General features: G+C 39.9%; 1 protein-coding gene across 8 annotated transcripts in view; it reads right to left on the bottom strand.

Moving 5' to 3' along the window:
- Positions 1-23,497, bottom strand: part of ralgapa1 (Ral GTPase activating protein catalytic subunit alpha 1) — an 81,489-nt gene that overhangs the window by 25,817 nt on the left and 32,175 nt on the right. For 4 of the 8 annotated variants that reach the window (XM_065966387.1, XM_065966390.1, XM_065966393.1 and 1 more), the window contains 15 exons: positions 22,870-22,978; positions 19,830-19,940; positions 19,470-19,538; positions 19,185-19,322; positions 18,088-18,271; positions 16,942-17,060; positions 16,677-16,796; positions 14,560-15,214; positions 13,252-13,367; positions 12,781-12,905; positions 8,236-8,307; positions 7,963-8,086; positions 7,023-7,178; positions 3,772-3,930; positions 1,617-1,744 (listed from right to left, as the gene is read on the bottom strand). In XM_065966387.1, the coding sequence (XP_065822459.1) occupies positions 1,617-1,744; positions 3,772-3,930; positions 7,023-7,178; positions 7,963-8,086; positions 8,236-8,307; positions 12,781-12,905; positions 13,252-13,367; positions 14,560-15,214; positions 16,677-16,796; positions 16,942-17,060; positions 18,088-18,271; positions 19,185-19,322; positions 19,470-19,538; positions 19,830-19,940; positions 22,870-22,978 (2,385 nt within the window). Of the gene's footprint in view, positions 1-1,616; positions 1,745-3,771; positions 3,931-7,022; positions 7,179-7,962; positions 8,087-8,235; positions 8,308-12,780; positions 12,906-13,251; positions 13,368-14,526; positions 15,215-16,676; positions 16,797-16,941; positions 17,061-18,087; positions 18,272-19,184; positions 19,323-19,469; positions 19,539-19,829; positions 19,941-22,869; positions 22,979-23,497 lie in introns of all 8 variants that reach the window. The other 4 variants (XM_065966388.1, XM_065966391.1, XM_065966389.1 and 1 more) reach the window with 1 other exon arrangement.

Genomic DNA, 23,497 nt, shown 5'->3' with positions numbered 1-23,497 from the left:
TCCTGGCACTGGCAAGCTTGGATCAGGTGTGTGTGGTATGAACGGCATCACCCCAGCACACTCGCTCACAGTGGTCCCAAGAGTATGACCTGCACTTGGAGGGAGGAGGAGAAATAGGAACTGACCACAACACAATCCTAACAGCTTGCATTATTCATTATTTATTGTTAATTATCTTTTTATAAACACAAAGGACAAATACAAAAAAACATAACTGCTGCTACCTTTTTCTTATTGCTGCAACTATTTTATTATAAATCTGTAATGGTATATTTTATTTAGACATGTCTATTGCTGCTACTGTGTACAGTATATTAATTGTATATAACTTGTGTTTTTTATATCTGTGTGCTGTTCTATCCTTTGGTGTTACCTGCTGCAGGAATCTGAATTTCCTGAGGGAACCTTCCCAAGGGATTAATAAAGTATCTATCTATCTATCTATCTATCTGCATGTGTACACAAATACACTAACTCCGACACTCATCACTAAGTCGTGATGAAAAATTAGCCGTTTGCTTTCACATCAAAGCAGCCCATCCTGAGGTTTGTGCATGTGTTAAAAGGCTGAATGACAGCAGGAAGACTCAAAGACGATATCATGCAGGAATCTGATTGTTATAGTGCTGATAAGAAGATTTTACAATGATTAGTGAGGAGCATAGTTTGATCCAACAGAACCATTTTCTTCTCGCAATTTTGCATTTGAGTGTTTTCACAAAATCTGCATGTCTATGTGGATGTATCTGCACTACTGTCCCTCTGAGTAGCTCGTCTCTATGTGACTGACAGAGACAGGCGATCTTCTGTCTATGTTTGTGCGGATGAAGAATGTGTAGAAGTGTGCACATGTCAGTATCTGTGCGTGAGAGCAGAGAGCGAGGCCCCTCGTTCAGTCACAGCGTCGGAGAGGAGAGTCATCGATATGTATCGACCGCTCAGCATGTTCCAACCAAACTACCATCGCATCGGATCAGGCAGACAGACTGTATGCACACCTGTCTGTCTGTTTCTCTTTCTTTCACGCACGCACCAAATGTGTCTCATCTTTGTACAAGACACACACACACACACACACACACACACACACACACACACACACACACACACACACACACACACACACACACACACACACACACACACACACACACACACACACACACACACACACACACACACACACACACACACACACACACACACACACACACACACACACACACACACACACACACACACACACACACACACACGATGTATTGCACTTCAGAGCCAACTAAATACAGCTCTATCACAGCAGCACTTATACTCTGAAAGCCACTAGACATTGATTTGCCATTCTTAACACCTGAGCAGGTTATAACCAGCATTCTTACTCGCACATTCAGGTGCATTGATATATTCAGCCCACACAATAGTATCAATATCTGTCACATATCCTTAAAAACCTTGAGATAACCTAAAAAAATGTTTAAAAAAATTTCAAAGAGTTGACCATGAGGAGTTTATACATTGCAGGAAACAAAGGCGTTATAAAGAAGAGGACTTTTGTGACCTACCTTTGGCTCCTCATCATGCTTGAGTAAATTCTGAACACGGTTTTCAAAGGATACAAGTTTTGGTACAGGGGAATGAGGGATTTGAGCGCCCGACTAGCGTTGATAGCTGTGGCTCGGACCATGGTTGGCAAAATCTTCATGTCCACAACGGCCCCGTCAAACAGAGGACCAAAGAATGGCACCTACAGACACAAAGACATGCAGTCAAGTCAGGGATTTTAAAGGTAATGTAACACTGCTCTTTTCTATAGTTCATAGTAAATCTACTGGGCGCTTTTCAAGATATTTTTATCATTACCAATTTAAGAAAATATTCAATATTAGATACTTCAATTTATAGTTTTAGTGAACAAAGCATGACATCTTGTAGTATGTACTGTTTGTGTAATCTAAGAAAAAAATCTAAACATCATCATGCCCATCATTTTGACAGACAAACCCAGGGGAGATCCTCATATTACTTTTTATTCTCTACTATTGACACTTTAGGGATATTTGTGTTATAGTTGTTGAAAGGTAAATTAAAGGGTAGAATAAATCATCGTACTCCTGTCTTTTCCTTTGTGTTTTGTGTTGAATATGGACGTTAATATTGTTGTTTAGGTTCACTTTTCAGATTTTCTTATCATTTTCTTGTTTAATTTATTATCTTTTCTTATTTTTGTAATATGTTCAAAATAAAGAAATCAATCATCAACCAGCACATTTAAATACTTCATGTGCTTAAGAAATGAAGAAAGAATGTTCTTCTGTACATAAAATGTTTTTGTCATCAACTGTTTGTAACACTTTTTAATTTTCAAAGTCTGACTATCATCGAATGTTTAATATGAAGGGTTATACCAGATTGGGACATGATTGTACGACCTCGTCCGTCCACATACAGGACAACAAAAGTCTGACGCAACCACCGACTAAAACCACCGTTTTTTTTATAACCATACAGTATTTGATTCAGACAATGGTTTTTTGATTTAATTCCATACTTTGCTTGTGGAATCCACCAAAGAGAATAATGTCAAGGTTTAATTTAATTTATTTGGAGACCAGGACTCCGAGTCCTGCGCTCTGTGACTGAACACAGAGAATATTTCATCTAACTTGTTTTAGGATTTATCATAACTCAATATTTTTCTTGTAGAATGAATGAAACAGAACGAGGTTATGTTATTAGTGCTTTGGTATCTATCTCATAGAGAAAAAGCAGCATTTTATTGTGTTAGTTCTCCTCTGAAATGGGATTATGCTATCAGTGCTGTGGTATTAATGTCCGAGTGTTTTAGACTGGAACATTAACCAGAGCATCACGACTCAAGGCAAGACGCTCTTAAGGATTGTTTGTCCATCTCAATGAATAAGGCTGCAGTCTGGTTGGAAACTTAAAACCATGTCCCATAATACTTTGCATGTGCCCAGTTTTCCTCAGACCTAACTTCATATACAGAGCCCAGTTGTTCAAAATGTTTAATCAGAATGATCCACATTTGGACATATCATTTGTATTCTACTTTCCAGGATCAGATGATTCAATTTCAATTTTCTCCTATTCCTCTCCTACTGGATCAACCTGACCCAGCTAATGACCAACCTGCATCACTACTGCTCTAAACACAGCTACAAACTGAATAGATTATCCACCATAAGCAACTCAAATTAAAGTACTTCTGGATGCCAATGGCCTAGCGCAGTGGGCTGCGAAAAGCCCTCCACCAAGTTTAGAAATAAAAGAAATATCACAATAATGATGATTAACCATGAGTGAACCCTTCAAGTGATTAGTAAGGCGTGTCATGATTATTCATGGACATAATGTTTAAGAAACTTCTGTGTCTATCTTGCCATAATATCATGTTGTCATGTCCAATAATTTACCCTTACTGAAAGTGATAGCTGTAGTCATAATTTTTATTTTATAACGGGCCCCGGAGTAATTTTGTATTTTAAAGTGGGCCCGGCAGTCTTACATTTGGGAAAGGCTAGCGGTTATGTCACGCTCCTCATGTATTGATGCTATATTCCTCATCGAAATGGCCATGGGTTCCGACCTCCCTTGAGCTGTCCTATCTTATGAAGACAAAAAAGGCCCAAAAGCATAACCTCAAAATAAATAAATAGAAAAGTACCTCAACGTGTCTTTAAAATGTATATTTTATTTCTAACAGTAACAGCTTTTCACTTCATTTTCCAGAAGCCTAAGCTGGTTTTGTACCTCAGGTTTTTTGAGTATGTGGATGGAGTACATGTGATTCTTCATGGGGTAGATGACGATCAACACGTCTCCAAACTCAGTGGGGATGATCCCGCGGCGGTAGTCTCTGGAATGTTCTGACCAAACGATGTGGACCTCGTCGTTCCCCAGGTGTCTCAGCTGGAAGAAGAAGAAGGGAACAGAAAAGAGAAATTAAAAGAATCCAAAAAGGGAATGAGCGACTGACATTTGTCTTTCTTGTAGCATGAACAACACAAACTAAGTCAATGCCAACACAGCCAATCACACAAGCAGACAGAAGGCTAGATGGCCTGTATCCATCATAAACCCAGGGGCTTTTTTTTGACTTTGTGTGTTTGTGTAGGTGTAGGTGGCCCTGGAGTGATGGAGTGAGTGTGTGAAGACGGTGAGAGGACACAAAGACAGAGTGAAGCTGTGGAGAGATGGAGTATGGGCTGGAAGACAGATGGGATCAAGTGTGATGCTGTGTGATTCTGTTTAAGAGTGTGTGTGTGTGTGTGTGTGTGTGTGTGTGTGTGTGTGTGTGTGTGTGTGTGTCATGTGCACTCAGTGGGCTACAGTCAGGCCTGGTGACAGCTCTGTCATTAACCTTGATGCCTGCTGAAATGCACTCACACAAACACACTCACACACTCACACACGTCTCTGGACTTCTCCGCCTTTAGAAGTCTGGCGCTCTTGGCCTTGGCCCTGAGACAAACACATTACAGACACTTCCTTCTAAACGTGTCGTAACAATAACCAGTTGTGCTTTGTCCTCTGTCAAGATTTTTTAAGAAAAACATTTGTTCATGTAGTACATGATTTTTTGTCTGTAATAGCTAACCAACTTTTATGTGTTATTTTTTAGTAATTAACTTTATTTTAAAAGTTTCCAGCCATCCCCAAAATACATTTTTCAATCATTATCATAAAAAAACCCCCACAAGCCTGTATTGTTTTCGCTCAACATTTTGATCAAGATTTTTTCCATCTAGAAAGCTGTCCTCCAAGCGGGCGGCCGAGGTTCAAATCATAGACTGTAAATATTAATGGATGAAGCCTGAGTGACCCATTGGTTCCTGAGGGAGGCTTTGGAGGAAAAAAACCCACTATCGTTGGTCACCCCCAGAATTACTAGTAGTCAGAAAAAGAGAAAATTGAGAGATACTGTTTTATAGGACCAGACATTATCTTGACAAGGGGTACATTAAGATGATACGTTATATATAAAATTTGAAGAAATTAAGATGCATTTATCAAGTTATTGTTCAAATAAATCTTTAGGAGGCTATTTCCTTTGTTGTTTTTGTCCTTAACACACAAATCTGGCAGGGCTGCGATCGACACAGTTAGTTTGAATTATGACCTAAAGGCTTAGACTTTTAAGAATCAGAACAATAAGGTGGAAAGAATTACGCAAAGTGGACTCTTATTGTCTGACATGCATCCAAACAACAACAGAAATATTCAATGATGAGGATAAGAATGATATCATATCCTGATACCACAGTGAGTGTATTTCAGCTTTAATCCATGTAATCATGTTTCAAGCAGATGTTGTATGAGAGGAGTACAATACACAGAAAACAGTGAGAACTGGACAAATGCCCTGAAACAGACTAAATCCCACTGGAGTGTGTGTGTGTGTGTGTGTGTGTGTGTGTGTGTGTGTGTGTGTGTGTGTGTGTGTGTGTGTGTGTGTGTGTGAGACAGGAGGATGGATGATAAATGCCTGCCAGTATGGACATGTGTATGTCTGTCAGTTTAACCTCTTTGTGGACACATTTGTCAAACTGTTGGAAGCCTGTGTGTGTGCTCTCTAATATGCATGTGTTAGTGTGTTAGTGTGTGTGTGTGTGTGTGTGTGTGTGTGTGTGTGTGTGTGTTTCCGTGTCAAACATGAACACAAATGTACAGTTGTGGTTATTTGTGCAGACGGATGTTAATAAAGCCCTTTGTGGATGTGTGTTTATGTCAAGTTAAGCAGGTTTAGTTTAGTGTTCACGGGCATGAGAGAAAAAGTGTGTGTGCGCGCGCGTGTGTGTGTGTATGTGAGTATGCGTGTTTGATGGGGCCATCAGCTGATCACGGAGACGGATGGTGTCGGACCAGGCGCTGATAATCCAATCAGGAGCCTGCAGCGACGTGATAGGCCGAGAAGCAGGAAGTATGATCTGATTAAAGGGACATAATGGCCATGTGCAGGGCGCCCAGTGCCTGGGGGTTGACAGGTGTGCACACACACGCACACACTAAATGAAACACACATATACACATACAGACAATAAACCTGTCTGCCTAGACACTGATATGAGCCCACACCATGCACAAACATGGACATTATTGTTACAGAGAATCATTGGTGTCTTTTAAACATCAATAGATTGGTGTGTGTGAGTGTGTGTGAGTGTGTGTGTGCAGCGACCTCTGCTCCTTTTTTAATGTCATTCAAGGCAAGACAGAAAAATGGAAAGGATAGAGTCAAGGGATTTTTTTCTCTTTTTTTCTTATTGCCTACCTCCACTATTCGAATAAAACAAGTGACATTAGAGCAAAACTGACTACGTTTAAAAGTATTCATTACTGTCTCCCACTTCACAGAAATTGTTAGATTTCCCAAGAAACAAACAGGCAAGTAGGCCTATGAGGTCTATATGTATAGCGCTTTTTCTAGTCTTCTGACTACTCAAAGTGCTTTTACACCGCAGGTCACACCCACACATTCACACACTGATGGTAGAGGTTACTATGTATAGTGTTCATCAGTATTAACCAATCCCATTCATACTCATTCACATGCCGCAGATGAAGCACTAGGAGCAATTTGGGGTTAAGTGTCTTGCCAAAGGACATACCAGACATGTGGCTGGAGGAGCTGGGGATCGAACCCCTGACCTTCCGGTTGAGAGAGTGGAGAGTGGTTGAGTTGGCTGACTCTACCACTAATGATAGAATGGACGGCATCATGACAAATGGTGGAATGGTCAATGGACTTCTTTTCTAGTCTTCTGACAACTAAAAGCTGCAGGTCACACCGATACACACAGATAGAGTCTGCTTTGTAAAGTGTCCATCAGTAATAGCTAATCCATTCATACCACATTCACATGCTGGGTACGCCACGACAGGGTGCTGCAGGAGCTGGGGATCAAACCCCCGACCTTCTGGTTGACAGACGATCGACGACTGACTCTACAGCCAAGAAAAGATAAAAACAATGGGAACTTCTACTCTACTGTGGGATTTACCTTCTTGGTGAGGTTGTGGTCCTGGTCGTGGGGCATGCGGGTGGAGACGTGGTAGATGACCTCGGTGGTGGAGTTGGCGTAGTAAGGGGTAGTCTGGCCTGTGCTGCGATTCCTCTGAAGACCTCCCATGAAGCCACAGTGAGTGGTGAGGTCAACCTGAGGTGAACCCCCCACACACACACACACACACACACACACACACACACACACACACACACACACACACACACACACACACACACACACACACACACACACACACACACACACACACACACACACACACACACACACACACACACACACACACACACACACACACACACACACACACACACACACACACACACGAGAAGATACAATTCTAGCGTAAATAAAAAGCTATGCACACATGCACACACCCTTCATAGCCAAGTTAATGTTCACAATCTCCATAAATGAATAAAGTAAAACTCTGCCCTTGTAGTCACCATTTTGTTTGGGTGTTTCTCCCTACAATAGGGGGAATGACAGAGAAAGTTTTAGAAGCACTGGTCTAAACACTAAGTCCAAAAAAAGTGTTTCAAACCATCATAAAATTAGTTCTAAATGACTCATGAATATTAAAGCTTTTGGAAATGCTAAACACATATTTTTTTCAGCGGGAAGCCATCATGGCCTTACTCCGAGTTAACCCTTTATCATCTTCTTGTGTTGAGTTTCTCTCTTTATCATCAAACATGCACGAAATATCTACATTTCATTTTAATTGCTGGACCAACAAAACAGCTGTCTTCCTCATGCAAATACAAATCATTAAAACGATTGATGATATGATAGAGATTACATTATCAGTTGGTTATCAGACTTCAAGGTCTTTTTGTGTTCTGTTGACATATGAAGAAAAATGATCAATTTTGTGTCAGGTCGTTTAAAATGACATGAATAAAACGATGTGTACCTCCCAGCCGAGTCCAGACACAAAGTCTTCATAAGACTGGCTGCCCGCTGTGTTGGTAAGTATGGAGTGTTTGTCCTCTTGACCCTCAGCCACATAAAACACAGCGATCTTATGAGTCTCACGGCTGGAAGAGAATCAAGGAAACCAGTTAGCATCAAGGCAACAGTCGGAACAAAACGAGAGACTGAAAGAAAGAATGCTGAAAACGCAATGAAACCTGAATGAAAAGATAGAAAAAGAGGAATGAAGTGAGGAACAAAAGTATTTTCTCACCACTGCCGAGAATCCAGGTTCTTCAGCTCTCTCAGCAACTTCTCATTCTTCCTCAACAAATGAAAGTTAGTCCTATAAGACAGAGGTAGATGCACAGGTTAGCCTTCACATAAAGAGGAGCTTTGAGATGTCAGTGTCCTTTGTCCCCCCCCCCTCCAAGTCTTATCAGAGTCCAAGTGGATGTTGGCGCCAATTTTGAAATATTCCCCTACAGTTGCTCCTGAGATGCCTGAAAATACAGGGTGTGTTGAAACCACCAGCATGCTAAATGTAAAGAATGTCCCCTTCACAGATGACAAGAAACTCCTCATGGGAATGCTGCATTTAAACTGCAGCTGACTACACTCTTCTCCTCTGTCGCCCCCCGGTGGTGGAATGAACTTCCAAACTCCATTGGATCTGCAGAGTCCCTCTGCACCTTTAAGAAAAAGCTAAAGACCCAGCTCTTTCATGAATACCTACTAACTTAATGATGATGGTCTCCATATTATTGATGATGATGATGGTAATGATGATGGTTTTTGTTTGATAACGACGACTTATAAGATGGTTTCTATACTGATTAGAGCTCTCAAGAACTGCCCTCAATGTTGTTATTTGCCTCTGGTCACTTCCTGTCAGCACCTGTGTGTCCAATCAGACTCAAAGCTGATCGTTTGCTCTTACTGACATTGTTCCCTTTTTTCTAGATCCTTGCTTGTGTTGTACTTACTCTCTGATGTACGTTGCTTTGGAGAAAAGCGTCTGCTAAGTGAATTGTAGAATTGTAGAATTAAACTGACATCATGTATGATGATCAAGTCTTTGGAAAAGAAAAACAAAATCCTGTTTTCCTTGCCTCCCCTCATGAAATTAGGAAGTAGGGGGGTTTAGGGCATACAGTCAGATCCCATACAGTTTCTTTTTATGTGTAATGTTTTCACCAGGAATCTTTGCCACCAGGAATCTGGCCACACCCCTGATTGGACGCCCCAGGTGCCACCCCAAAAATCATAAACTGTAATTGGCTATTTGCCCTGTCAGAGGCGGGACTAATGTTAAAACCAACTGTTAGGTGTTTTTTTTGCAGAAGGCTGCTGGTAGTTATATCAATGTAGCCTAATTTATTTTATGTAATTTTACTTTAAATTGTAAATCAAACCTTTGCACAACCAATTCAATAAGACAGGGGCATAGGAGAATAATGCACTCTAACTGGCAATGTGTCGGGACCAAAACGTTTTATGGTAGACGGTGTGAAGGACTTTGCATATACATTTTTAAGTACTTTAAATTGTGACTTTGAACATACATCCTCTTTTTGTGTAATTAGAAAATGAAGCTAATGTTGCCATTATCTTGTGTTAAGTAGATATTTTTGATGAGGTTAGAAAGGTTAAATATTTGATATTTATTTGTGTGTGTTTGTGTGCACATGACACTTCCAGCCACCCCTGCATAAGTCAGTGCCCCAGTTGGGCGACCCCTAGGGCTGGGAATCTCTCACAATTCGATTTGATTTCGATTCTTAGGGTCACAATTAGATTCAGAATCTATTTTCGATTCAAAACTAATCTAGATCCACTGATCCATGGATTCAAAGTCTAAATATTTAAAAAAATGTAAAAAAAATGAAGTTGTGTGTGTATGTGATATAGATCACTTTGTACTCTAACTGTGCTTTAAGTCAGCAAGTATACCAACATCTCTCGTGTCATCACCAGTGTCAGGCTGCAAACACAAACAAAGAAAAAACCTGATATTTCTTAATAACAAAAAGCCTTTTATACTAACTACCAAGTCCAGGGACTGTTCTAAATGTCCTGGCGACCAGCCACCGACCTCAACGCTGCTGATTTAAAAACCACGACTTGAGCGGTGAGGCTTGGAGTGGACGGATAATGACGCGTCATTCTTTTCACTCTTTGAGAGATGGGGAAAAAAAAAAAAAGAGTGAAAGAGCAGGAGATAAAGAGAGGGAGAGGGACCGCAATTTGCTCTTTATTAAACTGATACTTGGTAATGGCCTCATTCTTGGCTCTCAAAGACTCCATTTACACCCTGGATTATAGGAAAAAAAGCATAAAAGGAGACACACACACACACACACACACACACACACACACACACACACACACACACACACACACACACACACACACACACACACACACACACACACACACACACACACACACACACACACACACACACACACACACACACACACAGGTGACTGTCAGTATCTAAGTGTCTGTAATGTCCCATATGAATACCTGGAGAGACATAAAGACACTCTCATTTGTCTATCGTTTTTTTTTTCTTTACCAACAGCTAAGTATCATTAGCCTTATTTTCTCATTCTCTTCATATTCACTCACTTATTTTGGTAAATTTTTACATTTTTGTTTTTTTTATTCTCACTCATGTGGCCCCATTCATCATGTTTTTTTTTTCCTGATATGCCAATTCTCTCACCGCCGTCATTCTCTTCTTCAACTACTGCCTTTTATTCTAACTCCAAATGGGTTGAGTTTGATCAATAGAGTACTATCCTCATTATCACACTCTCTTCTACACACACACACACACACACACACACACGGTGCACACAGTGTGTTAAAAAGTCTATTGTGCAGGCTGAATGCACACGGTGTAATTCCCTGGATAAAGTATAAAGAGTGATGAGTGTCCATTAGCGGGCCAGACGCATTTAAAGTGATGCGTTGACATTGTGCGTTTCAGCCCAGAGTCAGTGAGAAGATGAAATGCTGTGCAATCTGAATGAGGAACTGTGGCGTCTAATTAACACAAAATACTTTTCTGAATTAGAAATGTTTGAGTCATTTGTATTGAAGAGCCATTTGGTTTGTTCTAGAGGAGGAAAAAAAACTAACAAAAGCTTTCAGCATTATGAGTCCTTCAAAAAAAAAACATGGCCCTTAATTTGTTCTTACTCAAGCATTATCACGTCCTTTTTGAATTTAATTTAATTTTCAAACATATTTTAAAAGTAAAAATAAAATTACACATTATAACTTAATTTTTGGTATGTAAATACAAATAAATCCTGGTTTGTTTCTATTAATTCTTTGCGATGAGAGGCCTCCTTATACAGTACAAGTGTCCAGGAAAGACTTCTAAACCAGCTTCTTCTATTAATGAGAAGATGCATTTTATTTCAACGGATTAAGTCCAGACCTCCATCTATTAATCAGTGGTACGGGGACATTTTATAATTTTGCCAATGGAACGCTTTAGTTCAGCGTTGAAGGGAAATGAAAGGGTTTTTGGTAAATTAATCAGAGCATACTTTCTGTAGTGACTGGATTTTTCTTCACTAGTTCATGTTCCAAAAGGCTGTAGGATGAAGTTTAAACAAATGCCTATCCAGTCTTACCCCTTCTTCTTATCCAAGGCCCAAGCTTTACAGAAATTAAGTCAAAGAACACAAAATACTGTAACTAGCTAACAAAAGCAACACATATAATCACACAATGGTAAATACCATTTTGATAGGCCTTGCTCGAAAAAGAGGTCATTTGATCTCAAGCAATTCTGCCTGGTAAAATAAATAAATAAAATACAGATCATTACAACGATAAATATAAATTGACTGTCCTCATCAAGGTAAAAAGTGAAAAAAGTTAAGCCTCCTGACGAACGGTTACATCGCGCCTGCCTCCGCCTGTCAATCATGTCAGCTAAAAAATCAAAACCGAGCAGTTTTTTTTTTTTTTTAACTCCGCCCCCCCGTACAGTGTGTGCCAGTGATGACGATAACTAATCAGACCTATTGCATTTTTTTTACCAGGCTGCAAACATGTTTATTTATCCTGTAAAAACAGCTTTTTAGCCTGTGGTGTGTATGTGACTTCCCCCGCTCCTGGAGCCAGCATCAAGTGGACACTAGAAGAACTGCAGATTTTGAAGATGTTACTTTTCCATTTACTACGACAAAATATACACATGTTTTACAGCACCTTTACTAGGGCTGGGAATCTTTGGGTGTGTCACAATTCAATTCGATATTGATTCTTGGGGTCACAATTCATATTCATGATTCAAAGTCTATTTATGAATTAGTACAAACTTCAGGATCTACCCCAGTCATCTTTGAGACCGGCTGAATTTCTTGTTGCTCTATTCGGCATTGTACCGAGTTAAAGAGCTGACTTTAGCACCCAAAAAAACACAAAAATAATAATAATATTTAAAAATCAAAATAGATTTTTTTCCCCACCTATATTATTTACCATGACATGAATTATTTTTTTTCATAAACATTATAAGCTTGTTAGGTATTGTTGTTGAGGAAAAACTATGAAGATGTATTGTATCAAGTTGGAGAACGTTATGAATATTTAGAGTTTCAGACTCCAATAGTTGTAGTAGTTTAAGTAGTTCAGTTGCTGGAGCACTCCAATCTGGGCGACCAGCAAAGCCAGTTAAAGAAGTTTGTAAAAAGGACTGAACCTGTCTACAAAGTTTGGTTAACTGCTGAGCCCTAATAAAGTGTGTGTTTTTTTAGTAGAGGTACGTGTGTGTGTGTGTGGCTGGGCTCACCTCTTCTCCCAGGAGTTGAGTCCCAGTATGTTGATCAGTAGTCTGCAGTAGTAGAAGGCTGACTGTGGTGTCTGAGTCTCTGGTTCAGTCTGCTGCACCGCCCTCATGTTCAACTCCTCACCTCTCTGAAACATACCACAAATGACTAGCATGCATAAACTATAAAGGAGAAAAGACACCAAATAACCTAGAAGGTACACAGAAAGTGGCTTACTGACAAACAAGGCAGAATTAGAGACCCAAAGTAAAGTGCATTAAAAGCCTCGGACAGCAAATGGAGACGGAGCATATTGTCTCTCTATTTTAAACATTATAACCGTGTGGAAGTGAAACTGTTAAAGTAAACTAGTGCGGCATCGTGACCCACACATGTCTGAGTATCCACTTCTTCAGGACATTATATTTCAACATGGACATTTCAAATATTGAAAGGTTTAACTCATTCTGATAAAAAGTAAGGAGAAGACGTACATGAAGGACAAACTCTCTTTCTGCTGCGCTCTGTTTCAGGATGGCGTTGATCACATCGTTTTCTTGCTTCTCTGAAACACACACTGGAGGAGGCGCTGGGATGTTGAGTGGCATCCCTACAGAGGCAAATCAGAAGAAAAAGTTAGACGCAAACAACCTGACTTTTTCTGTGTTGCTGCAAATTGTTAAAGTTTCTCCTCTAGAACATGAGGCAACAGTAAAACAGACATGTGGACCCTTTCTAAAACAGTCTCCACCTTTGATTTGATGCAGGTTCCTGTGCTCTTACAGAGCTAATTTAATGGGCGTAAAGACGTGTCCTCATGAAATACGAAGCAAAGTTTTGCTCAGCTGATCTTGCGCACATGTCATTGCAGTATATTCAATAAGTTGTGTTCATTCACATTGGTCAAACAAAGACTTTTAAATATATGTCACTTTCCCGATATTTACAAAAACCAAAGCTGCCTTTTCTGTTTTTCCTAACATAACTTGGACGTGCACACAGCTCGGTAGATTGTCCCACATTATGCATATACTGTTTGGATTAACTTCAGTGCCTCTTCAAGCTCCATGATGCCGTGCAAAAGCACATTTAAAGACCTGTAAGCTACATCAGGCACTACAAGGTATCAGGATTCAACTGGACTTTTCTCATCCAGCTGCTGTTTGTCTGTCAGTCTGTCTCCAGTAAGAGGCTTCACTGAATAGGTTTATACATCAACTGAACAGAATTCACTGTCATTATAAAGCAGATAAGGACAGATGATGAAATGACATCATCATGATGGGGAGCTGTAAAAAAAAAAGTTAATTTATGTTTTCACACAAACAAGCTTTTTGTATTCTTGTTTTAATGAATGGAGATGAGATTGAGAATTCCTGAAGAAATCTTAAAACATCAGAAAAATCCCTGATAGGCTTCAATAACACAGCATTGTACAAATGGGAAAAATGAGAACGAAAAATCAGCTGTTTGTCTTTTCTTTTTGTTGATGACCACACCTTCAGTCTGTCAAATGTTGATTGAAACCCTGAGGGCGGATGGATCATATCTTTTGTTTTCCAGGTTGAATAATTGGATCTAGAAGGGATTGTTACCTTCACTGGTGTTCAGATATCTGTTTATAGATCACCACTGATGGGAGCTGGGATGTCAGTACTTTGGATTGTGATACTCCTGCTTTTGCTTTGCACAGGGACTATTTAACAAGCACACACTGAGATCATATTCTGCATATTTATGTAGAATCTGAACATTCCCACTATACGTACTTGGCTCGTGAGGGCATGCATATGTCTGCGTACCTGCCCTCTGTAGACACTCGGGGCTGGAGTATCCCAGGTACTGCAGCATCTCATCCAGTGCATCATCTCCATCCGCCAGCGAGTCCCACGCCGGCACCGCCTCCCGACACACCCGTTTAGCCAATGGGGGAGCTAGAATCTGTTGGAAGCCTGACTCTCCTTGCTCCTCCTCACCATCCATCCTATGCTCATTAAGCTCCTCCTCCTCCTCCTCCTCCTGCTGCTGCTGCTCCCCCTCTTCCTCTTCACCTCCTCTTTCCTCTCCCTTCTCCTCTTCACTAACATTCCTCTCCTCTTCCTCTTCTTCTTCTTCATCCTCTACCTCTAGCCGTTCACTCTCCATCCCTGTTTCTCCATCCTCTGCCTCCCTCTCCTCTGACCCCTCCTCTTCGCTGTCCTCTCTCTTCACCTCTATTCTTTTTGGTCGACCTCCTGGAGGAGTACGTAAATTAATATTTGCACTGTGAGGCGATTGTGTGTGTGGGAAAAATGTGTGTGTCGGGCTGCTGGGGGAACATGGGGGAGGCCCGTAGAGGACAGCAGAGTCCCAGGAGTGCTTGCCGGCCACATCTCGGATGATGACGCGGACGCAGGCGGGAGCAGAAGACAATCCAGCGGTCATTCCGCCTCCTGGTACGCCGGACTCTGATCGGATCTGAGGAGAGAGAAACACGAGGGACAAATGTAGTTAATAAAAGAATCTTTCAGATACAGAAATGATTCTACTCTGATGCTTATTTTATTAAGTGTGTTTCATTAGGTGTGGAAACCCTTCTTAACGTTGTTGGATAAAAACTTAAATCTGTGCTGCTATGTTATGTCTATATTATGTGCAACCTCTGCCTTATTTGGCATACTGACTGATGATTCTGACTGACTCCCACCCATATGTGTGTGTTTTTGTTTTTGTTTTGTGTTTTGTTTGTTTTCTACACAGGACCGTTTTTAAAAGAGGGGCGGTCTCTTTTTGAATTAGTTTTTCAGTTTTGGACATATAGATGTGTGCCCCTTGCCTCTCTTTTTGCTTTTCTTTCCATAATTTTTTGTAATACTGCTGGGTGTTCTTGTCTATCTTGTATGTCTGTATTGTAAAAAAAAAAGCTATAAATAAAGTATTAAAAAAATAAAAAATACAGAAATGATTCTGAAAGTGTAGCATCTTTAGTTCAGCTACAGCTTCTCGTTTGAAAATAACAAAGTTGATGTTCTCTTTCACTTAATCAGTAAACTTCAAGGTAAACAAAGTTAAATTCAAATTTCAAAGCTGATGTTTTGTCTTTACTTGGTCAACCCGAGCTAAAAAAACAAACATTGTTGACACAGTTCATAAAGTGATTAATACCATATATAACTTAGTGTTTAGAAAGAAGTTATTCTGGTTTTACATTTAAATACTGAGATGTAACAACAACATTTTTATACAATGCTCTAACAGATTTTTAGGAAATACAATTTTTTTGTAAAACCAGACTCTAAGGAAATAATTTCCAGAAATAATTTCCACACAGCAGAACTTTAATCACTAAATATATCCTCCTATGTTTTTCCCTTTACTGTCAAACTTTATTTTTGAGTGTTTTGTTTTAGTCATTTTTTGCCTTTGTTAGATAGAAAAGCTAAAAGCAGGACTGAGATTGAAAACAGCAAATTACACATTTTCTAATGATGAAGATGATGACTCAGCATTATTACACTGGTCTCCACCTCTGTCAGCCGAGTTAAAGTATTTGTTTACCAAACCTCTGCTGGACTACAGATGGAAATGAGCTAGTTAGCTAAATCTGGTATAAAGCATATTTTCTCTTCTGAGAATGATGTTATGTTGTACATTTCCCCTGATTGGAATAAACTAATAAACTAAACTAAACCAAACATGAGCTTAAATATAATCAACAGAAAAGTACTACTATCAACTATCCCATGTGCTGCGATGCTAAGCTAATAGCAATGAAAAAAGTAACTAGAGCCTTTTGGGTTTGAGCTCAGTCTGCATTAGTCATAACCACAAACAGAGACCATAGACTGTGCTTGAAGTGATGCAGTGTGTCCCTGACTTTGGTGCAGAAACACTGAAGTGTAACATTTGGTCTGGGCCCTTTGATTTCAGCTGAGGTTACCTGATACACTGAGAGCAGTGTGGATCCATTTAATACCAGAAACTGGAGGTTTGGTGAATGGAAAAGCTCCGGTCCAAGATCTGCACTCTCACAGAAGGGGTTGTCTTGGTTTTCACACACCTAGAAAAAAAAAACATGGAATAACTCTTAATCTAGCAAAATGTGAAGATCTTCATAAAAGTATTTCAACTAGAAAAATAATTCAGCACCGTGTAAAGGGACTGGACTACTGCCATTATTACCCACAAATACTGATGAAAGGTACCTGGCTGGAAAGAGTAGCCGGCCCTCCAGACATTGGATAATGTCCCAGATGGTTGACCAAGTGTGTGATGACTGTTCTGGCTGCAATGGAAACAAGGCCCTGCTGGATACGGCTACGCACTGAAGAGAGGCGGGGGAAACACAGACAGTCGCGCATATCATTTCAAAGTATGAAGTCAAGAAAAACGAATTTAGTTTACCAGAAAAGCTACACTTCAGGATTCTGTTTTTAAGATTCTGCTCAGACTGTTACACTCCATGTTACGAGAGAACTTCAGCTGTAGCAGTTCAAACTAGAAAGAAGTATAAACATACTTTCAGCTCGTACATAGTTTGCTCCATACCGAGAAGAAGCCAATGCCATCACACACTGTGCTGTGAGCAGATCCTGGCAAATCAACATCATTACACACACACACACACACACACTGTGATACACACACACACACACTTTCCATCAGGTCCTTATTGACAGGGCTGTGAGAAGAGTACAGATATTTATCGACAAAGACATTCTCAATGACTCTCTGAGCCTCAGGAGAGCTCAGGAGGAGACCGGGAACAAGGAAAAAAAACAAATGAACATTGAAGATTCATCTTCTTTGCAACAGAAGTGCAAAGAAGATGAGCGGAAAAATAATGTTAGAAGAGTTATAAGACAACAGGAAGTGCAGCAGTAAAGCAGTGACAATATTAAAAAAAGAGAAAAGAGAAGCATGTTGAATGGTGGCGCTCCAGTCATTAGACCAGACGCTGTGTTCTGGTGCAGCACAGCAGGGGACAATGCACACTCTCCCACGGATGCAGACAGACACACACACACACACAGTTTACTTTTCCAATCTTTGAGAGAATGGCAAAGGTTGGTGGATGTTTGTGCATACTTTAGATTCCACTTTACATGCATGGAAGACCTAAAGACTAGACTAGACTTTAGCAGTCCTGAGTGGGGTCATTTCAATTTCTGTCCATGAAAAAAATCCATGTACACATCTTTACACACTGAAAACATTGCCACAGCTTGATTAAGATTAAGATTTACTTTATTGAATTTCAGTTTTTACACTCTTGATACGCAGTGAACAGAACAAATTCTAAGACTTAATCGTTTTGTAGGATTGTCCCATCATGATGTTGCATGAATTACCTTCAGTGACGGGCTGGAGTTTGTTGGAGCGTTCAGAGTCCGGGCTGTGCAGAGGTTCTGGTTCCCGGAGGCTCTCTAATGGCAGAAAGGGGTCGTAGTCTGGACTCAGCAGGTCCGACAGCTGCAGCGGGTAATACTTGGGACTGTTGAAAGACTGCGCTCCATACACACAGCCATGCAACACCTGGAGAGGAATGGAGAGAGATACTGTTTTACATTGTATGAGGTAGATTCCTAATTTATGCTCGGCTTTACTACACAGGTAAACGGTAAATGGTAAATGTACTTGAGCTTATATAGCGCTTTTCTAGTCTTCCAACAACTCAAAGCGCTTTTACACCACATGTCACACCTACACATTCACACACTGATGGTAGTGATCGCTATGTAGTATCATCCATCAGAAGTAACTAATCCATTCATACACCACCACTGAAGCAGCGGGAGCAATTATTATGATCCAAACATTTTAGCAGCAACTGGGGATAAAAGCGTTATGCCTGGTGTCTCAGTGTCATCTTCATCTTGCAGGTGTGTTTGTTTTTGAAGTAAGTGAAAGAAAATATATTTTTTTATATTTTTCTCTACTCTCCATGAACTTCAGAGCACTCCAGACTCTCCTTTTTTTTAGTTCAATATTTGTCAAATTTTGCCGGAAAAATAGAAGGAATAAATAGATCTAAATGAAAAATGTCATTTGCCTGCATTGTACTGATTGACAAAATCTGCCAGGGGAAAATGCAAATGAATGCTCTTCCACTCTGGCTTGGGATCAAGGGATGTACTGCACTCAAACAGGAGGAAGCAGCAGCAAGGAATAAAATTAAAAAAAGAAGGGTCGGATTTTTTCTGAGTCATAATAAAGTGAGACATTTTAATAATCAGTTAGAAACTTCTCAAGTGATGATTAAGTAAATAATGAAACATTAAAGTACGATTTCTGCTTGAAGTAGAAGCAACTTCTCTATGAATATTTATTATTCATGTCCACATTGAGCACCTTTCATAAATGCTTACACACATTCAGCTCAGTCTGAAAATGTTTATGCATGTATGAAAAGGCTGTATTGTGTTGTCACAACCACCACTATCCTTACCTTATAAATACAGCTGAGCAGAGTCTTGGTGGGCTGGTCCTTCTCTGGGGGGCTTCGTGTTTGAACAGGCTGAAGAAGAGCTTTAGGAGGAAGAGCCATCACCCAGTCCAACAGGCACAACAGAAGGGAGACCACCAGCTGCAACACAGACAGACGTACGCAGGTACAAAGTTTCTTTATTAGACACCTGAGCAGTGTAGTAAGAATAATATGAGAGGAAATGTGTGTGTGTGTGTGTGTGTGTGTGTGTGTGTGTGTGTGTGTGTGTGTGTGTGTGTGTGTTACCCTCTTGTCCAGCTCATGTGGAGAAGTCTCGGTGGTAGGCAGCAGGTATGTGATGGTGGCGATTAAAATCTAAAAAAAAAACGTGTTGAATCTGTTACTGTCAGAACAAAAAGCATCTCATTAAAGCCGACAACACACAGCTACATTTCTTAGACTTCTTAAGTAAACCTATAAAAAGGGAAGAAGTGTATTTAGAGAGATTTCAGATATTCTAGAACCTCAGGAATTCATCATATGACTGAAACGATCAGGATGTGCAGGCCACGCTAAAGGGGACTAAATAAATCATAAATTAATCATCCAGCGTTTTAGAATTTTTTCCAATAATGACTTGTAATCGAATGGTTGTTTATTTCTCACCTCTACGATCTTCTTTGGAGTGTCGGGGGGGAATTTCTGAAGATGATCCACATGACTGATCAGGAGGTGAAGGATGTCCGACGCCACCAGTGCCACATTCTTATTGGGATACTGGGAGGTACAACACACAAACATAAGAGCATTCATGTTAATTCACAAGTTAGTTGGACACATTATGACTCTAATCAATATCATACACAAAAACACACACAATGACATTACTGTGTTTGAACTCAAAATTGTGTTTTAATTTGTATTACTATTTTAAATATATGATAAATAATATAAATAGCAGGGCCCGACCGATATGAGATTTTTGGGGCCAATAACAATATCGATATTGGGGAGAGAAAAAAATCTGATACCGATATGTATCGGCCGATATCTTTTTTAGATCTATGTTTGATCTGAAGAGATTGGATTCAGATATACACATTTATTGCATTGATCCCATAAATGCAGTTATCAAACATGTGTGGAAAAGATAAACAGTATAACGTAGACAAGATGGTCAGTCAACTGGAAAGTAACTGCGAATGTACGTGTATCAACACTTGAGTGATGATGCTTCTTGTAATCCATATAGCGCCCTCTGCTGGTAAAAAAGAACTGCTAGTGTAATTCAACGACATTCAAATTAAATGCTATTTGACTGGTAAATAAATCTAGTAATATCGGCGCATATCAGGGACAAAATTAGCCGATACAGTTAGTCACTGGATATGCCAATATCGGCCGATATTATCGACTGGTTGATTAATCGGTCAGGCTCTACTAAAAAGGGATAGGTCAGACAGACTGAACTGAAAATCACCATTTCCAAATTAAAAAAGCATCCAGCAACTATGAGGGACAGACAGTGGGATGAGGAGGACAACGGGAAGAAGTGGCTCTGCATGGAAATAAGACAATCTCTCAAGCCTCCTTGAGTGTGTTTGGGTGTGCGTGTGTGTGTGTGTGTGTGTCTGTAAGAGAGAGAGAGATTGTGTGTGCATATCACAGTGCCAGTGTCTGCGGCTACTGGCTATTGGTATGAGGCAAGAGATGCAGAAGTGGACAAGCAGTGAGTGTGTGTGTGTTATATTAGGCGTGTGTGTGTGTGTGTGTGTGTGTGTGTGTGTGTGTGTATTTCTGACACAGCTTGCAGCATTCCCTTTGGATTAGTCTCCTATCTGAAGGAGGACCAAACATATTGACAGTCCAGGGTTTGCTCCCAGGAGTGAGTGAATGCAATTGTGTGTGTGTGTGTGTGTGTGTTGCTGTAATGTCTTAGCAGGCCATTGGCTGCCGATACACAAGCTAGGGATTCCAAGGTTGAAAAGGTATGTGTGTGTGTGTGTGTGTGTGTGTGTGTGTGTGTGTGTGTGTGTGTGTGTGTGTGTGTGTGTGTGTGTGTGTGTGTGTGTGTGTGTGTGTGTGTGTTTCTGTGTCTGTCTAGAGCCACTTGGCGATGGATGAGACAGAGAATGTTGGATAGTATTATTTGGATCAGCAGACCTGAAACCTACAATTGTACTGAGGCAATTCCTCCCACACCAACACTCATCTTCTCCAACAATATTTTCCATCACACTTTGGCTCCCTTGCAGTTCCACCATGTTAAACACACCAACACCACCACCGACCGCCCAGTTTACAGGCAGTGTTTTTAAATGAAACAAGTAACCTCCTCCAAACATACTTAATCCCATGAAATGTCTCTGTAGTGTCTTCTGTGTTCAATGTTAATGCATTACAGATAAAAGATGCTTCTTTTTCATACTTTACAGCTATAACATCAAAGTGGGAAAAAGGCTCTGAAGAAAATCAGTCCACTCAACCACTCAAAACCACAACATCCTGAGCCTCTCTTCTAACATGTGGCATTAAATCTCCATGTAAAGGTTATAGGAGTGTGTCAAAATGGACAACACGTGGGATAAATAATACATTTCTTTAATAAGATTTTTGTGATTCACTAAATTAGAAAAACTTACTGCATGTCTCTTGGGAATACTATACTAATACTTTATAGGACAGTTTTGAAACGTCAAAACATTAAACATGACGGTGCTGCTCAGCTCTGATAAGAGACTGAAGGATAACCCTGAGTCACTGGGAATACTACACTTCGTTCACATTTTTCACTTTTAAAGTAGAGATGCACCAATCCACTTTTTTTCCAGTTCCGATCCGGTTCCTATAAATATGTTACCTCCCCCTCTTTGGGGGAATGGTTCATGTTAATGTTCCAGTTATGATGTCGGCTAAATAATGTGTGAACAATTTGATTGATTCTCAGCTGATGTGTCTGAATAATTCCATGAAGGACGGGCGATGTAAACCACCAGACACGCAAATAAGGAACTCACTGATTCATTCAGCATCCAACATTTATCCCAAATAGAAAAACAACAAAGTTACCTCTTTAAAACCATGTTTATGTTTTTTTCTCTATTGCAAAAATAATTGGGCAAACTAAGACATTATTATAACCATTTTGTTTTCTTCTTCTGCATTATATTATTGTTTTGTATAACATTATAAAAAGAATAATGATGTAAGAAATGAACTATGTTTGGATTGCCCAATAAACACGAAGTTGTGAAAAAAAACAAAACAACATGTTTATGTATTAAACTTGAATATTCATTTGATGTGTATTAATACAAATGTATAACTAGTATAAGCATGAAGTTCTTTGCCCTGGGGTTATGGATGTGTCTTTCAAACAGACAGAAGGAAAACAGATGTTTAGGCAGCACAGTGTTGTGTAGATCAGTGTGACAAGCAGCCAATCAGCAGTCTGTCTGATACAGATTCATTGCTTTGGTCTGAGCACACTGGAGCACAGTCAGACACAGCAAGTGGTTGAAGGTCAGTGGGGACAAAGTTTGAAAGAAGGCAAAGGCCAAAGGCTGCATGAGATCACTGGAGTGACCCACAGAGATTTATATTCCACTGACTCATTTTAAGTTTGTGTGTGTGTGAAGTTCAGCGGCTTGACTCTTCAAGCCCGATGTATTCCTTACTGGAGCTTTTTGATTAAAAACTGACTGACCTTCAGAGTGACACAGAGGACGTTGAGAGCGTCTTTAATCAACGGATGTTGAGTCCCATGAACCAACTCCTCGCACATCCAGATCCCCAGACTGCACAGAGCCACACACCTGACAACACAGAGACAACACAGTGTGAGCAACACTTTACACTTTTTTCAAAAAGGATCCACACTAGTTCTGTTCAAACAGTTCAGTCAAAACACATCAAAGGCTCACAATAAACAAGTGCATTCATAAATGCATTTAGCAACAGGAAACTGATTGTTGATTTATTCATTGAATAAACGTTTTGATAAGCAGTGAACGCAAACAAGTGTAGCCAAGTGCTCTGCTGTTAAACTAATGTGTTAATGTTTAAACATGGCGAGTAAATAAACAAATTAACTTTGAGATGAAACATAACATGTAACAGGTATCCAAGTTACAGCTATGGTTAACATTTTTTTTTAATCTTTATGTATAAACTGCATGAAAAAAACTAAAATAAATAAATATATATATATATATATATAAATATATATAATGGGGTGGGGGTGGGATAAGGATTAACAATTTCTTGCTGTGAATGTTCATCTGACTGTGATGTTACAATATGTAAAATTGAAAAGAAAGTTGTTCAGAAATTCA

Source organism: Labrus bergylta, chromosome 18 (assembly GCF_963930695.1).
Source record: "Labrus bergylta chromosome 18, fLabBer1.1, whole genome shotgun sequence".
In the NCBI taxonomy this organism is placed as follows: domain Eukaryota; kingdom Metazoa; phylum Chordata; class Actinopteri; order Labriformes; family Labridae; genus Labrus; species Labrus bergylta.
The sequence above is the reverse complement of the archived record's forward strand: the minus strand, read 5'-3'. Positions and strand labels throughout refer to the sequence as shown.